Consider the following 16,361-nt stretch of genomic DNA (forward strand, 5'->3'; position numbering starts at 1 on the left):
TTTATTGGTAAATAAATATGCAATAAAGTTCTTTTTTTTTCTTACTATTTATCAAAAATTACTTTAACTCTATTTTTTACTATTTACAAAAATAACTTTAACCACCATCTTTTTTGTTACTTTCAAATTTTACCTTTCCCCTTCTCTCTCTCTCTCTCTCTCCCTCTTTTTTTTTTTTAGAACTTTAACCCAACTCCACCAATCAACTGCCAAAGCTCTAGCTCTAATTTTAGAAATTGGAAATTACTCTTTTTTTTAGCATTCTTGTTTTTTATATTTTGTACTTCCAAAATTACTTTTAACTCTTTATTTTTAGTAGTAAATAAATATGAAATAAAGTTTTTTTTCTTACTATTTATCAAAAAATACTTTAACTCTAATCTTTACTATTTATAATAATAACTTTAACCCATTTTTACTATTTATTGCATATTTATTTATGACTAAAAAAAAGAATGAGTTAAAAGTAATTTTTGGAAGTAAAAGTAGTAAAAAAAAGAAAAGGTTACAAAGAGGAGGTTAAAAGAACTTTTGAATTTCTGAAATTGTGGCTAAGGCTTTAGCGGTTGGTTGTGGGGTTAATTGGTGGTGTGGAGTCGATTCTAATAAGAAAAAAAGGGAGAGAGAGCGGGGGGAAAAGGTAAAATTTGAAAATAAAAAATAGGGTTAAAGTAATTTTCGATAAATAATAAGAAAAAAAAGAACTTAATTGCATATTTATTTACCAATAAAAAAAGAAAGAGTTAAAAGTAATTTTTGGATGTAAAAAGTAAAAAAATAAAAAGTTAACACCTTCCGTTAGCTCCATCGGTTAAAAATTGACGGAATTGGATGGCAGGGGTTTAATTGCTAACGGAATGCTAAGTTTAGATGTTTTTTTGTTAATAGTGAAAGTCCAGGTGTTTTTTTGCAAGTTGTCAGAAAGTTCAGGGGCTTTTTTGAAATTTTCCCTATTAATCAATGAACCCCCGAAACCTACTTTCTTTTCTGACAAAATCAACCAAGCCTAATTGGTCACAGCATGTTGATATTGATTGAGTTGGAGGGACTTTTGCGACTGAATCCATCCATAAATCCATAAATCTAGACCCCGTAACAACAACATCCAAATGTTACCTTTGGATTCTTAAGTAGGGGGCAAGGAAGAGCACGTAGGAATGCCGACCACTACATAAGTAATAACGGGGTTTTAAGAGTTTTTGGTATGTACACTGTGCTTTACACTGTGGATTGCTGGGTTTTTGAATTCACTCTATCCTCTTCTTGCTGTTCAAAAGAGATCAGATCTTGTTCTTGATTTTATATTCTTTAATTCCAGATTCGATTCTTGTAGTATAAGAGCAACTCCAATGGGGATGGAAAAGGGGTTGTCATAGTTATTATCCAGCCCTAAATCAAAAATCAGCTTTCCAATGGGGATGGAAAATAGCTTTGAGTTATATGGAGATGGATATATCCATCCCTAGAAGCATCTTTCCATCCCCTCCAGGTCAGCAAATCAACTAATTTACCAGAACAATGGACGGCCGGAGTATACCTGAGTCGCCGGAAAAACTTGAACTTCGCCGGAATCTACAAATCTTGAATCTGGAGGTGAGGAAGCAAGAGATGAGGGGGTCCGTGAGGTGGATGACGCCGGCGGGAGTTGGGGTCGAATCTGGAGGTGATTTCCGATCGGGATGCAAGGGTTTGGATCGGCAAGGGATGGATGATCGAGAGATCGTGTGTGTGCGCGCGCGCGCGGGGGGGGGGGGGGGGGGGGGGGGGGGGGCGCGGGAGTGATTTGGGTTTCCGATCAAAACCCCTTGTTTCTACGTTTCTTCTCTGACTGTGAGAGACACACAGAGAGAGAGAGAGAGAATAGGGATGAAAACGCATTGGGGGTGGGCCAGGCTGCCCGTTGGAGTTTTTTTTTTTTTAAATCTTAATTGAAGTGGATGAGAAGTAAAAAAAATTGGGACGGAAGTAAATTTTTTTTTTTTGCGGAATTAAATTTTTTTTAAAGTCCTCAATTATTAGTTACCAAAATTATTTTTCAACAGTACTTAAATTAGAGTTAAGAAAGTTGGAGAAAATTAAGGACGAGGGAAATTTAGTTAATTATCCATCCTTTTTTTACATCTCACTATTGGAGAGGAGTGAGTTTTGTTTTACATCCAACTAACTTTTAACCATTTTTTTCATCTAAAATAACTATCCATCCGGTTCCAAAATACATCCCCATTGGGGATGCTCTAAGGTTTTCTTTTTGATTTGTTGTTTTTTTTGGATATCATCATGTGAGTATCAATTAGGTGGTGGGATAGATCCGTATGTTGTGATGCAATACAAGAGCCAAGAGCGCAAGAGCAGTGTTGCCCGAGGTAATTAAATTACCCTATCTCCAGAATAACTACTCCTAATTGATTGCTCTTTTGATCACCAGTTACTGATAAGTAACACACCCTAGAGTTGCTAGATTTCGATACATGAACTCAATTAAACAATTTTAGCCTCTGCTGTATTAGCAAAAACAAAATCACCTTCGAGTTGAATATCACGTGGCAATATCCTTAAATACTCAAAATAGTCACCTAGCATTTCTAAGTATTATTTTTTTTTGGAAAGCAAGTCTTCTATTAGAGATCCATACGAATCAAGGAGCAAAGCTCAACAGGGAGGTTACCATCTATTAGCCTGATGTTTACACCAATTAAACACAAAGTTAGAATTAAACGACATAGACAAAATGTCATCCAGCAGGGCTTGAATGGCCCAGCTCTTCTGTACGGCCTCTGGTTGAAGCATCTTGACCAACGTTTGACAGTCAGATTCTATAATAGAATCCCTTTTCCCCCAAGCATTTGCCATTGACACAGCAACCCGAATGGCCCAAGCTTCTGCAGCTAAAGCCGAAGAGACTTTAATCCTCCCATGTCCATTGTTATCTATAACCAAGACAGCATACGCAGCCGACTTGTCCGAGGGGTTGAAGGCCCCATTGCAGTTGAATTTCCAGCGGTCGTTAAGAGGACGTTGCCATTTCGAGTCATTACTATCCCCATGATTACGAGCCAGTCTATTCTCCTGAGAACAAGCCGCCGCTAGAAAATCTCCATGGACTTGAAAAGCATGCTTGAGAGTGCTTTCAGCGTTAGGTTTCTGTTGTGAGAAAATCCGTTCGTTCCTTTGCTTCCAAATGGCCCAACAAATTTGAGAGATGGTTCCCAAAATATCAGAGAATTTATCCCCAAATTCAACAAAGAGGCCATCCACCCAACTCTTCATAGACACCACATTCTGAATTGGAGTAGAAAAGGAAAGGCCACAGTTCTCAACCTTTTCACGACCTCTTTTCCTTCCTTCCTTCATTTCCTTATAGGGCAATTAGATTGAAAAAAAGGGAGAGAACAAAGAGTTGTCGATCCTCTGATGAGATTTGGTGAGAAACATGATGGCCCATAAGGATTCGTCTTTTTGCTTTATTTTTCACCATTTTTAAACTTCTGCTAGTCATACCAATAAGTTTGTGAAAGGGTTTTCTTTATTTTCTTTTTTCACCTTTTCTCACCATACGAAGGGATTGTTGCAATACCTCTAACAAGCTAGGCACACAAATGATGCATGTTTGGCTTTTTTAGCTACCAAGAGGAAATTTTGGATCTCTAACAATCTTGTTATCTGACTATTAGTGGCATTTTACCTAGTTGTAGTTGTCTTGCTCTGTTTTTATTGGAGTACATTGTGGATCTACGAATGATCACCCCTCCTTACTCATATAGCAAAATGGATCGGAGTAGTATATTGCGTGGCTCCACTTGTATTCTACACCCATACGCTGATGCTCCAGCTGGCTACAATTGTACTACTGTATAACCTGGTTGGCATGGGTTGGGTTGGAACTTCGACAAGAAACATCACATAATTAATGACTGGTCAGGTCTGGTCTGCACCTAAATAATAAAGTCATGCTGACGTTCTGGGACACTGTTGGTTGTTGCAGCCAGCCTCTGCAAAACCAAGCTCCCTTCCAATTTCCATAAGCATCCGGTTTGGGCAGGCCCACAATGTTCATTCTTGTGTAATTTTCAGGTCCACTCACCCGGATTTTCTTATAGTCCGGATTTTCCCTTTCCCGATCGATTTGCGATGATCCGAGCCGCTCAATGTGTTCAAAACGTGATTTTAAGAGGACTTGAGAGAAATCAGCAAAAAAAATGATCGAGAAGGGCTTGATCCGAGCAGTTTTTTACTGAACCGTTCAGTAAAAAACTGCTCGGATCAAGCCCTTCCCGATCATTTTTTTTGCTGATTTCTAGCGAGTACCCTTAAAATCACGTTCTGATTACTTTGAGCGGCTCGGATCATCGAAATTCGATCAGGAAATGCGAGGTCCGGACGTTCCGGACCGTAAGGCGTCCGGAATTGAAAAGAACTTATATATATACACACACACACTCGGAATCCAATGAGGGATCCTGCACGGGCTTACTGTGCGAGACTCCCCTTCCCCGATCGAATTGCGACGATCCGAGCCGCTCAAAGTGTGCAGAACGTGATTTTAAGGGTACCCGCGAGAAATCGGCAAAAAAAAATGATCGGGAAGGGCTTGATCCGAACAGTTTTTTATTGAACCGTTCAATAAAAAACTGTTCGGATCAAGCCCTTCCCGATCATTTTTTTTGCCAATTTCTCATGGGTACCCTTACAATCACGTTCTGATCACTTTGAGCGGATCGGATCGTCGTAATTCGATCGGAAAAGGGAAGTCCCGCACGGTAAGCCCGTGCGGGATCCCTTAGGAGATCCGAACTATATATATATATATATATATATATATATATATATATATATATATATATATATGTATATATTATAATATCCCACAATATTGATTGGTATCATTGACTCATTGTATTGTCAAACTTGTCTAGTAGACACTACCGTTTCTTTCTTTTGAAAAATAGCTTAATCTAATATCGATACAACATGAACTAATTGGATTTTATTTGAAAACTAGGCCGTTTAATTTGAAACTTAAACTCTCACTAGTTTTCTCACAAATTCATTTCGTTCATGGAGCTATCGATGTTGCGTTAATGATTTTCTTGGTGAAATAAATAGTGTCGATTACTATTGTGAGCTCATTAGGAACACGGTAAAGAAACTGGACTGCACATTAAAGAAAACTGGACTTGGGTTGACATTGACTAGTCAGTACCATACAAAAATTGCAGTTTCACCTTCGTGTATGTGAGTCACAAGTACGATTCAATCCAATACACCAAGCTATCTATTCGTATCTAAGGGGTGAATCGCGAGAGCATGCAATTCAGGGAATGTATTCTATGATTCAATATGTTGTACCTGATTCACTTGTCAAAATGTTTCACTTGCAAAAGGAATAAATTAGTGTCAAGTGTGATATTTGAAAAAATGGAAATTTGAGGTGTTGAAAGCCTTTTGAGGCGAGTATTGCGATCACCTAAACTGGAAAAATCGAATTCATCACATCCACGCAATTCATTACTTTTATTGATGTAGGTCTAAAGTATTCACTTTTTTGCAATATTTTTCCTACTCCAAAGGCGTAAATATACATTTTAATGTAATCTAGAAAATCACGACCGAATCAGAATGATTCCCAATTTAATTTTATTCTCATTTTGATTCACGGTTTGGCAATTATGATGTAATGTAATATCGAGTATGTTTGCATTCAACATGGAAGCTATGAAAGTGACATTTTTCAAACACAGTAGTACTTCATCAATAAAACACCTTGAAAGGTCTTTGCGTTTGAAGTATTAACATATGAACTTGTTACAGCATTCTGTGGGATTTTACATGTCAATTTGTAGAAAAGAATTGGTATATCTGATATACTATATCATCTCTACGTTCAAATGGTATAGGGGAAGGCGGGAGTCCAGTCCGGAATGAGAAATTCACGTTCAGGGTAGAGTATCCCGGGGTTGGAGATAGCCCCCAGTACAAGCTCATTCTCAATTTGATGGATAAGGACACTTTCTCTACTGACGATTTCCTCGGCCAAGCCACGTAAAGCCCTTTGTTGGCATATTATTGTGTTTTCACGTATAAACCACAGTGATTTTACCTAACTAAATTTATCAATCCCACGTGAGGTGTGTACGATATCTGTGGTAGGATATACTTGGAAGAGCTGTTGGCACAAGGAGTGGAGAAAGGAAATGCAGAATTACATCCTCGAAAGTATAGCATTGTTTCCTCGGACAAAAGTTACTGTGGGGAGATTCAAGTTGGTATCAAATTCACTCCAAAAGTACAAGAAGAGGAGGAAGATGATGGTGGAAACGAATTTGGCGGATGGAAAGAAAGCGACTGCTAGAAAAGCTCTGTTTCTATGACAGTTATTAGAGCTATTTGTGGACTCTGTAATTGTGTGTGTGAGTCAGTTTGGAAACTGCAGAAAGCTATGAATCCATCTCCTTCGGAGTTTCCATTGTCAATTTCATGGTAGGAATGGTTCACCCTACAGTGCGCATGTGTTTGGAACTGAATGAAATTTTCTTAAGTACAAGTGGCACACCCCCTTGAAGTTCCCCTCCAGTTTTGCAATAATGCCACAAAAACACAAATGTGTTCAGAGCTATTCAACACGTTTACATGTTGTATAATATTGCATGTATGGACTTGTGTGCATCAAATGATTGCAGATCCAAATAGATTCGATTTTATGTTTGTAGCACTATTATTTCTTTTGGAGCTAGGCTGCCCGCCACATTTAAATCCAAGTTAGTATCCAATAAAAATTCAAGGAAAACAAAAGTATAATCTGATAAAATTAACCCAGAAGTAACCAGCTCCAATTAATGAACCATATTTTTGCATCCCATTGTCCAAAGTGGCCCATGTTAGGTAGCAACAAATTGCGAGTGGAGCGGATGCAGTTAGCGTTTCTCTTATACTCTCACACACGAGGGCGGGGTTTGAGCCTCAGCCCCATTGCCCCCCTCCCCCCATCCCAACTAACAACTAACGCTACTAACCTGGTAACCCATGAGGTGAGTCGCCTAACAAAAAAAAAAGCCCATATATGAGATGAGTCCAAAAAAAAGAAGACAAAAAGGTAGCAACAAACTCTAATGCGTTAGGACGATGCATTGCACATGTCCTAGTCTCCTAATGAAAAAATAACTGGAGAGCAATGGTGTGGGCATGCGTGCCCTTTTTCTTCTTTTTGGGAAAGGATTCCGTCCCCTTCCTAAAGAGGAAAAAATGCCGGTTCGCGGGAGCGCTTTCAGCTGGACGACAAGCGCTCGCAAAAATACAGAGTCGCCACTCGGGTTTGAAGGTCCGACACCCAAGGAACCGTATTTCGAATCACTTGCCGCGCTGATTGATTTGAAAAAGTTAAGGAACCAGTCCGTCATAACCATATCTAGGTTCGGGAGCCAGGTTACGAGAGGGGAAGGGTTTTATGGCACCCCTCTCGCCCAATCCGGAGATCGGTCTCTACTTAGGCATTTGCGAAAAATGTTTGTTTGCGATTCTGTTTCATTAATCAATTTTTAGCCAATTAGGGCGGGGGAACAATTTAACGGGAATTAAAACTGTAACATGTTTGCAGGATGTGAATGATAGCATGGATGGATAGGATGTTAAAATAAAAAGTGGGATAATACCCAACACTTATGATCAAAACACCAAAACAGGGCTTTGTATGAGATTGGCACAAATGATGGCCAACTTGCATGCGTGGATCAACCTGCATGCAAATGAACCATCGCGTGACAGTCCCATACACTCGCGCGAGTGTTGATGCCTCACCAACAGTTTGAATTTTACCTCCTTCTGGGCTCTAGAAGAACCAGTGCTCACTCAGGTGCAAACCAAGCAGTTTATATGTACTTGAAAGTAAATAATATTACAACAGGCAGCAATAATTTGGAAATACAACCCCTAAACAGTGGGGGTGACTAAACAGAGGCCATGACCAAGCTGTCCATGCAAGGGCAGTCTTTGGAAATCAGAAAACCAGCGCGCGATTGAGTGAAATATTCGCGCGAGGGTTCTGACTGGACTTCCAGGAATTGCTTTGCATGCTTGGGGCTCTGAGACACGTTCAAGAGCATTCCAAGCCAAGTGAAATTGTAAACTAAACTAAACTCTGATTTTTAACATGCAAAGCAGTGAGCTAATACTAAAAAAAAAACTTGAAAGTGACTATGAACATGACAAGAAACTTAAAGACCAGCATCCCTTCCCCACGTGGTCCAATCTCGTGCAAACAGAACTGTCGCGCGAGTGAGTGGGACCATCGCGCGGGGGTTTAGTTGGCCACGGCTTTTGAAACCTTGCTAGCTTTAGGGCCAAGACTGGTAATTGATTACCAGCCATGACCCTGCTAGCCCCCCTCAGGGGTCTAAACAAGAAATAGAAAGGTATTATACCTTTGCTTGAGTGTCTTGAAAATGGCTTGAATGAGGTGGTGTGACTTGGAAATGAGTGTGTAGGAGTGATTTGGAATGGAAGAAGTGCTTAGGCCTATGTCTCCTTCTCTTCCTTTGACAATTTTTTGTAACCCTTGAAGATGAACCATGGGGGGGGGGGGGGGGTACTTATAGAAGGAAATGTTGGTTGGTGGCTAAGCAAGGCAATGCAACCAGCCAACAAGGCTGGTTGCAATTACTTGGTGGAGAAGTGGGGTGCCAAAGGTGATGGGAGAGTGGGGGAGAGGTGGTGCAAGGGCAACCCTGCAGGACGCTGTTCAGTCGACGAAACGGGGTTACATAGGCCTGTAGCCCCCTGATCACCACGCAATCCAGCTGGAAATTGGTGAAAATGATAGGTGTTGACCATCGCGCGAGGTACTGGATGCATCGCGCGAGTGTCAAACTAGCCCCGTGAGGGTCAACAGTCAAAGCTTTTGACTTTAACCACCACCTAACAAGTGAATCATAGGGCGAGGGACCCTGTAAAGCTCGCGATGGTCAAACCTAAGGTCCAGGTTTGGATTCAAGGGTTTCAGGGCTAAGGACGGGTTCCGCACACACCAAACTCAAGCCATTTCATTTTCTCAAGACTGTTTTCGACCTGATTCATCATCGGGGAAACAAGAAACCGAAAAATGAAGTAAAACGATGGGGAAATCAGATTGGGGTGTCTACAGTAGTCCCTCTTTGACGGCACGCGGAGCACCATTGGCTGGTACGGTAACGTTAAAGATTTCTAGACACCCATCCCATTCAACCAAAAGCCAATTAAACGAAAAGTGCAACCAAGTATATACAAATACCGTGCACCAAGGGATCGGAGAGCAGGTCGATCGCTGATTTGAATTTGGACAGATGGATCGTCGCTGATTTGAAATTGGACGGATGGATCGTCGCTGATTTGAAATTGGACGGATGGATCGTTGCTGATTTGAAATTGGACAGATGGATCGTCGTTGCTTTGAAATTGGATGGATGGATCGTCGCTGATTTGAAATTGGACGGATGGATCATCGCTGATTTGAAATTGGATGGATGGATCGTCGCTGCTTTGAAATTGGACGGATGGATCGTTGGTGGTTTGAAATTGGATGGATCGTCGCTGCTTTGAAATTGGACGGATGGATCGTCGGTGGTTTGAAATTGGACGGATGGATCGTCGTTGATTTGAAATTGGACGGATGGATCGTCGCTGGTTTGAAATTGGACGGATGGATCATCGCTGGTTTGAAATTGGACGAGTGGATCGTCGCTGATTTGAAATTGGACAGATGGATCGCCGCTGGTTTGAAATTGGACGGATGGATCGTCGCTGATTTGAAATTGGACGGATGGATCGTCGTTGATTTGAAATTGGACGGATGGATCGTCGCTGATTTGAAATTGGACGGATAGATCGTCGTTGGGGATGTAAAGGACATCTTGAAGGAATCCTAAAATCAATTGCGTGGCCTGAGTAAGACTCCTGGGCCATTATTAAGGCGATACATAAGATCGAGCCTGAACCAGAGGCTGAACCTGGTCAACGGCCCAATTGGACCATCGCACGAGGAAGCCACACCATCGCGCGACGATTTCTTGTCAGGGTTTGGGTCTGAAACAAGCCCAGACCCGGCCCATGGCTGCCTTCTTCCTTTTAATCGACAGGGACGTTCTGAAACCGCTCACAGCAGTTTCGAACCCCCCCTAACTCTATTCTCTCTCAAGCTCCTCTTCTAAAGCCTTGATTTTATTCCCAAAATCAAGAAATCCATACACGAGCCAACATCCATGGCGAACCACGGCGTCAACCGGGGTAGTGGAGAAGCAGTTGATCGTCCGGAGGACGAGGGAGGACCAATGGAGGTCGAAACAGAGGATCAGCCGCCAGCGAGGGCTGTCGCAGATACCAGTGCAGAGGTAATGGGCGGCGGCGATGGCGAACAGGGCCGCATGCATGAGGTTAGTGGTGGCGTCAAGCGTCGCGCGACGGAGTCAGATCGTCGCGCGACGGAGGAGGTTGGGGCCGTGAGGCCTGGAGTCGAGCAACTGGACCCGAGCGAGACCGTGAGTGGCTCGGTGGTAGTTGGCGGTAGTTCCGAGGGTGCGGGCGGCAGAGGTGCCGATGGTAGGGATGCCGGGCCGAGTGAGATTCCGTTGAGGGATCCGGCGAAAGGCAAGAGCGTGGTGAGCGAGGAGGAGGGTGCCACAGAGGTTCCTGAGGAGGAGGTACTGTTTCGACCAGTCGCGACATCGTCGGGCCACAGACCGATCAGGAGACAGGATCTCGCAGAGTTTCTGAGCGAGGAGAGACTAGCCCGGCTCCTCGAGGAGGATCCCATGATTGGAGCTGCTGTTTTGGAGGCTCGAGAGGAGCGAGAGCGGGTGATAGTCGCCTCAGAGGTCGCGGCGAGGGCCGAGAGGGCGAGAGCCACTGAGGAGGAGGCTCTAAGGGACGTAGAGACCGAGGAGAGGATTGGAACCAGAGTACATGGGCCTAGGGTGATAGTGGTGTCTGAGGCAAAGGGTTTGGCTCGCGTTCCGTTTTCAGTGGAGGGGTACAGGCCACCTGTTCCACACTTGTTTGTTCTGTCGGGTCTTGCAGCATACAAGCCACGGCAAGCGGAGTACGACCCTGAGCTCGTTCTGAGAGACCCCGATACCCATATTTCGAGCAGTTGGGCTGAGGTAAATTTCTGAGAATCCCTCATTTCCTTTTGTGATTGCAAATTTAAATATAATGCATGTGCTCAAATACCGAGAGGTGCAGTGTAATCCTTTGAAGTAGATTCGAATGGCGACACCATAGTTTCACGTTGAATGCCATGCATGAGACATAATAACTTGAACAAACCATCTATTGCCAGGTTACATTGATTACCTAGAACTTGAGAATGAAAACTTTACATGCTGATATATCTCTTGTTGCTTATTTCCATGTCTAATGCAGGAGAGGGCGAGACAGAGAGACATTCAAGGTTTTGGGGGCGCATGCAACTCCTTGGCGTTGTACCAGGGTTTGCCTGAGAGGGTGAGGCAGTTGGTGGATGAGGCAGGCTTCGGGGAGTTCATACAGACCCTTACCCCGGCCAGAAATGACCATGCTGTCCTGGTTGCACTTGCAGAGAGGTGGAGGGATACCACCAACACCTTCCACCTACCGCTCGGGGAGATGACGGTGACGCCTACTGACTTTGCGGCGATCACCGGCTTGACGGTTGGAGGTGAACCTATCCCGTTTGATTCGGGCATTGAGGAGGACGAGGAGCCTTGGAATGGTTCTTGGGAGAGGTGCCCAAGGTTGAGGAGGGGATGGCAAGATATGGACAGTTTACCAGATACCTCACAAAGGAGGTGGCGACTGAGCAGGAGGCGGAGCAGATGGCCCGGGCGTACCTGTTGTACCTTTTTGGTGCTACCCTGTACCCGAATAGGCGTAGCAAGGTTCACCTATCGTACTTGCCTGCACTAAGGGATCTGAGGACAGCCTCACGCTTTGACTGGGGAGGAGCTGCACTTGGCGCAGCTTATGGCTTTATGGGGGACTCGTCGAGGACAGAGATGAGCACTGCTGGGTACTGGCGGATTTGGGAGGTACGATTATAATAGAGTAAAGCACATTTCCAATGTACACTTATCTATTTGAGTATATAACCTGCTCAATAATATTTTTGCGTTGTTCTAACGATTTGATCTTTTGATAACTGTGCAGCTCTGGGCCTATGAAGTTTTGAACATGTGTCGTCCAGTGACGAAGAGCCTAGACTTGGGGATCCTCCCGCGTGCTCATATCTGGAGCAAGAAGAACATGGGAGAGAAGAGAGGGAGAGGTGACCTGAATGGCTTCAGGATATACCTAGACGAGCTTCGACCCTCACAAGTATGACACGACTTTATCAAACGGAAATATGCATCCCTTTTTATTGCTTTTATGCTGTCGCTGACCGATGCTTGCATTGCTTGCTTGTGCAGGTAGAGTGGGATCCTTGGAGGGTGGCGGAGCCAGAGCCTGAATACCTGGCCAGGAGCAGGGTTGTGACGGCGAGCAGGGTGCTGCTGGAGTCGGCTTTTGGTTGGCAGTGGTACTTGGGTGACCGAGTGACACACCAATCACTTGGCTACGCAGGGTTCCAGGTGCCCGGACCGCTTCCACCATGGGCCTCACACACAGGGGAATACACGCTGGCCGAGCTAGAGATCTTCACACGGCCTGACACCGACTTGACACGCCACCTGCGTCCTGGCATGGACTATGCGGTTTACCAGAGAGAGCGCTTGGCGGGGCCGCTGAGAGTGCGAGAGTTCAGAGAGGTCCGGAGTCAGGCTCGTGGAGCTGCTGAGGAGAGGAGAGCCATTACCGTGAGGCAGAGTAGTGGTGAGAGTCGAGTGAGACAGGGTCCGAGTGGACCAGTGTTAGGTGGGCCACCAGAGTTGACGTGGCAGATAGCAGTGGTAGACTCTCAGGGCAATCCAGCTGAGCTACACCTAGCCCCTTCTAGAGTTGAGCCAGCGCCCGTTACTGTGCCGGTAAGACATTGTAGCCTTTATTATTGTACTTCCATAAAATCTTGAAACATTGCCCGATTGCTTATGTTCAAATTATTCTTGCAGGTGCCCAATGAGTGGGAGAATGAGGCTGTTCGGCGTATGCTTGCACTGGAGAATGTGATAAGGCGAGCGGCAAATGGCCCGCCTTTGGACTTGCGCTACCCACCACCGGCGGCTCAGAGATCTCAGGTATATCTTTCAGAAAAATGATACATTCCTGCATTCGATACTTGACATATGCATGCTTTGCTCGATATATAGTACACTTTAATTGCCGTCCACTTTGAAACTGATTGTACCTGCTTGCAAACATATAACACATAGAATGTATACTAAATGTGCAAAAATTTACAATGCAGACACAGGGACGGGCGGCTCCTAGAAGGAAAAGTGCCAGAGAACCTCCACAAAAGAGGTTAGCAACTAGGACTCCTGCTCCTCCACCCACTACTAGACCACAGACGCGGGGCGTACAGCCACCTGCTGCGAGTGAGGAGGCGGCCCGAGAGGCCGTGGCGCGCGCTGAGGAGAGGTATCAACTGAAGATGCACCAAAGGCCTCCGCAAGATGAGCCGGTCCGCAAGAAGCGGCTAATCTTGCCCGAGGACTCCAAGGAGGAAGGGGAAGAGGAAGGAGAACAAGACGAGGAGACGCCCGACAGCAGCGGTTCTGACGACTCAGTGGACGATCCTGGTTTTAGACAAGATCCCAGAGAGAGGGACGACGACGATGACGACGGAGATGGCGATTGGTTCGGAGAAGACTGAGGGCTATTAAGAAGCCTCATTTCACTTTCTGGACTTTTGCTTTTTGCTTTCGGGCCTGCGTGCCCGCGTAGATAGATAGAAGGCCAGAGTGCCTTAGCTGATACTTTGATAGACGTTTTTGAGGCCTGTGTGCCTTGACTTGATGGGCGAGTGTGCCCAAGTTGACATGATGACTTTTGAGTGGCCGAAGCGCCGCACGCACGGTAGTCTTCTTTACTTTGACATAGACAGATTATGGCTTAGCTATAAAATTTGCATTTTTGGTTTATTTTACTCTTATAATGAATTAGAGTAAATAAGTGCTTGCCACTAATACCATACTTGCATTGATAACGTACTGAGACTGCTCACAAATACATGCACATGTACAGACAGAACTAGCTCAAAAGGAAAACAAGAATGTTCCTTAAGACACAGCCAGGACACGAGGATACGAGGGAATGAAATATTGGACATTCACAAGTCAAAACCCAAAATACTCTAACTTGGATAAAAAAGACACTTCCGTGAGGTCATGTATATGTAAAATGACCTACGAGAGCTGACGGAATCGAGAAACACATCCCGAAACGCAAACTTGACCAAAAACGTTACGAAGGACACAAAACGGACACGAGGTGGAAAAACATGACTCTATTATGTCCCAAACTGAAGCCGACACCTCCGTACAGTCATATTAGGCCACCATGACCTGTACGGCCTGAGAGAAAAGAACATGAACCTTTGGACCGAGTTTCGAACTCCCGAAATGCTTATTTGGACTTGAAACGGGCCGCTGAGGGTTCAAAAACCTCGTTAAACGCGATATCTCGAATCTGACGCTTGGATGCGGTTACATAGTGACTTGTCGGAACCATAAAAGTTGCAAAAGAACCCTTGGAACAGGAAACGACCAAAATTGGACAGTAGCTGGTGCAATCTGTCAATTTGCAGGCTGAACCATTGCGCGAGGGAGTGAGTATATCGCGCGATGGAATTGATACTGCTCACTCGCGCGATGGAATGAGATCATCGCGCGATGGTTGGGCCGTGCCAGGCCACCTTTATTTGACCATTTCAGATTTTTAGAATGACCAAGCCTTTTCATCACCCTTTAACTGCTCAGAGTACTTCAGGGGGCAGTGCAGAGATGCCTTCACTTTGGAGAAGAGGATGCAACGTTGTATGGATATTTGCATTGGGAAAGGAGAACATTTCATGTATTCTGTCTATAAAGAGGTCAATGCTTTGTTGATGAAAGGCATTCCTCCCACAGTTTGAAAGTCCCACGAGAAGCAAAATGGCAAATAACCTTCCTGTCTTGATTAGCCCATGGCTTACGGCCTTTGTTGCTGGAGATTGGCTGTCATTCCGGTTTCACGGGCTGGCCGCATTCCGTTTTCTCCGCAATGTGAGGGTTCGTCCTGAATTTCTGAGGGCAGCCCTACAATTCTGGGACCCAGAGGTTCGTGTGTTCAGGTTTGGGGTTAATGAGCTGTGCCCAACCGTGGAGGAATTCCAAGCATACCTCCAAGGAGTCGCCTCGAGCATGATTGTCATGCCGCCTTATAGGAAAAGTATGCTAAAGCTCCAACAGTCAAGTCTTGACATTACCCGGGGAGCGGCCGAAAGTTTGCTAACCGGAGGGCAGATCAACATCATGCGCCTAATGGAGTGGTATGGGCCAGAGGGGGACGTAGAGGATATAGCCGTGCAGGCTCAGTGTCGATTTGCTCTGGCAATCAGCGTGCTGGCCGCTTATTTACTAGCATCTCCGAATGGGCAAGTCAACCCCATGCTGGTGAGCATCGCAGCTCAAATGGGTGCCCGAAGAAATGTGGTTCCACTGGTTCTGGCAGAGACACTCATAGGTTTGGATTTGGTTTCTACCGGCCAAACAGATGTATTCGGTGGTAGTCCACTCCTACTGCAAGTTAACTCTCACTCAGCTCACCTTTTTTTCGGTTTTCTCATGTTCTGTTTTTACCTCATCTCTCGACTAAGGTTATGTCGAAGCTTCTCACTTGTCTTTCCTCTCAAGTTTTATATGACTTCTCACTTGTTTTTCCACTCACGCAGCTCTGGCTGTCTGACAAATTGGGATTGCTTACAGCACCGGAAGCAAATTGGTCTCATCTGCCTGGTCGAATGCATCAGCGGGGCATGATCTACCCGGAAATGTCCGTGCATCAATGGTACACATTCATGAGGGGAATGCTGCCGAACGAAATCATATGGCGGCACAAAGTCCTAAACATTCCAGACATGGCCCTGAGTTCTGCAGGTTTCGAGAGAGTAGTGATAGCTGGGCTGACTGCTTTCACATTCTATATCCCTGGACACATCCTTCGTCAGTTAAGGATGAGCCAAGGGCTCCACCGAGCTGGGATTGAAGACTTCCAAATCCCTGCTTTCACTGCCCGGAATTTAAAAGGATATGAGCACAATTGGGGTCTGAGGCGACTCGGAGGAGCTAACCCAGACTTCAGCACAGAACTTATGCACCGATATCAAGTATGGCTAAGAAAGGAAATCGCAAGCAGGCAAAACAACGACTGACTTCTGACGAATCCTGATGATCTAGAATAAACCGTGAGCCTGTTAAGGCCTCGAGCACTTTATTCTGTTTTTA

At 44.8% G+C, this 16,361-nt stretch overlaps 2 protein-coding genes across 2 annotated transcripts; both read left to right on the plus strand.

Moving 5' to 3' along the window:
* Positions 1–1,105: 1,105 nt before the first annotated feature.
* On the plus strand, positions 1,106–6,715 carry LOC131321199 (16 kDa phloem protein 1; the record flags this gene model as incomplete). The annotated part of the gene is made up of 4 exons (XM_058352203.1): positions 1,106–1,202; positions 2,295–2,363; positions 5,895–6,039; positions 6,148–6,715. Coding segments are annotated over 4 exons (513 nt in total), but the record flags the coding sequence as incomplete, so codon positions are not given.
* Positions 6,716–11,435: 4,720 nt separating this feature from the next.
* LOC131321201 (serine/threonine-protein phosphatase 7 long form homolog) lies at positions 11,436–12,321 on the plus strand. Its single transcript, XM_058352205.1, has 2 exons — positions 11,436–12,029; positions 12,148–12,321. Exons 1-2 carry the CDS (start codon positions 11,748–11,750, stop codon positions 12,319–12,321), a joined length of 456 nt encoding a protein of 151 aa, XP_058208188.1. The 5' UTR covers positions 11,436–11,747.
* Positions 12,322–16,361: the final 4,040 nt, after the last annotated feature.

The sequence above is a fragment of the Rhododendron vialii genome, chromosome 3a (assembly GCF_030253575.1).
Source record: "Rhododendron vialii isolate Sample 1 chromosome 3a, ASM3025357v1".
Classification (NCBI taxonomy): domain Eukaryota; kingdom Viridiplantae; phylum Streptophyta; class Magnoliopsida; order Ericales; family Ericaceae; genus Rhododendron; species Rhododendron vialii.

Coding starts and splice junctions, on each gene's coding strand:
- LOC131321201 (XM_058352205.1), top strand. CDS start 11,748: ATGGCAAGATATGGACAGTTTACCAGATACCTCACAAAGGAGGTGGCG. Junction 12,030..12,147: donor GGTACTGGCGGATTTGGGAG/GTACGATTATAA, acceptor ATAACTGTGCAG/CTCTGGGCCTATGAAGTTTT.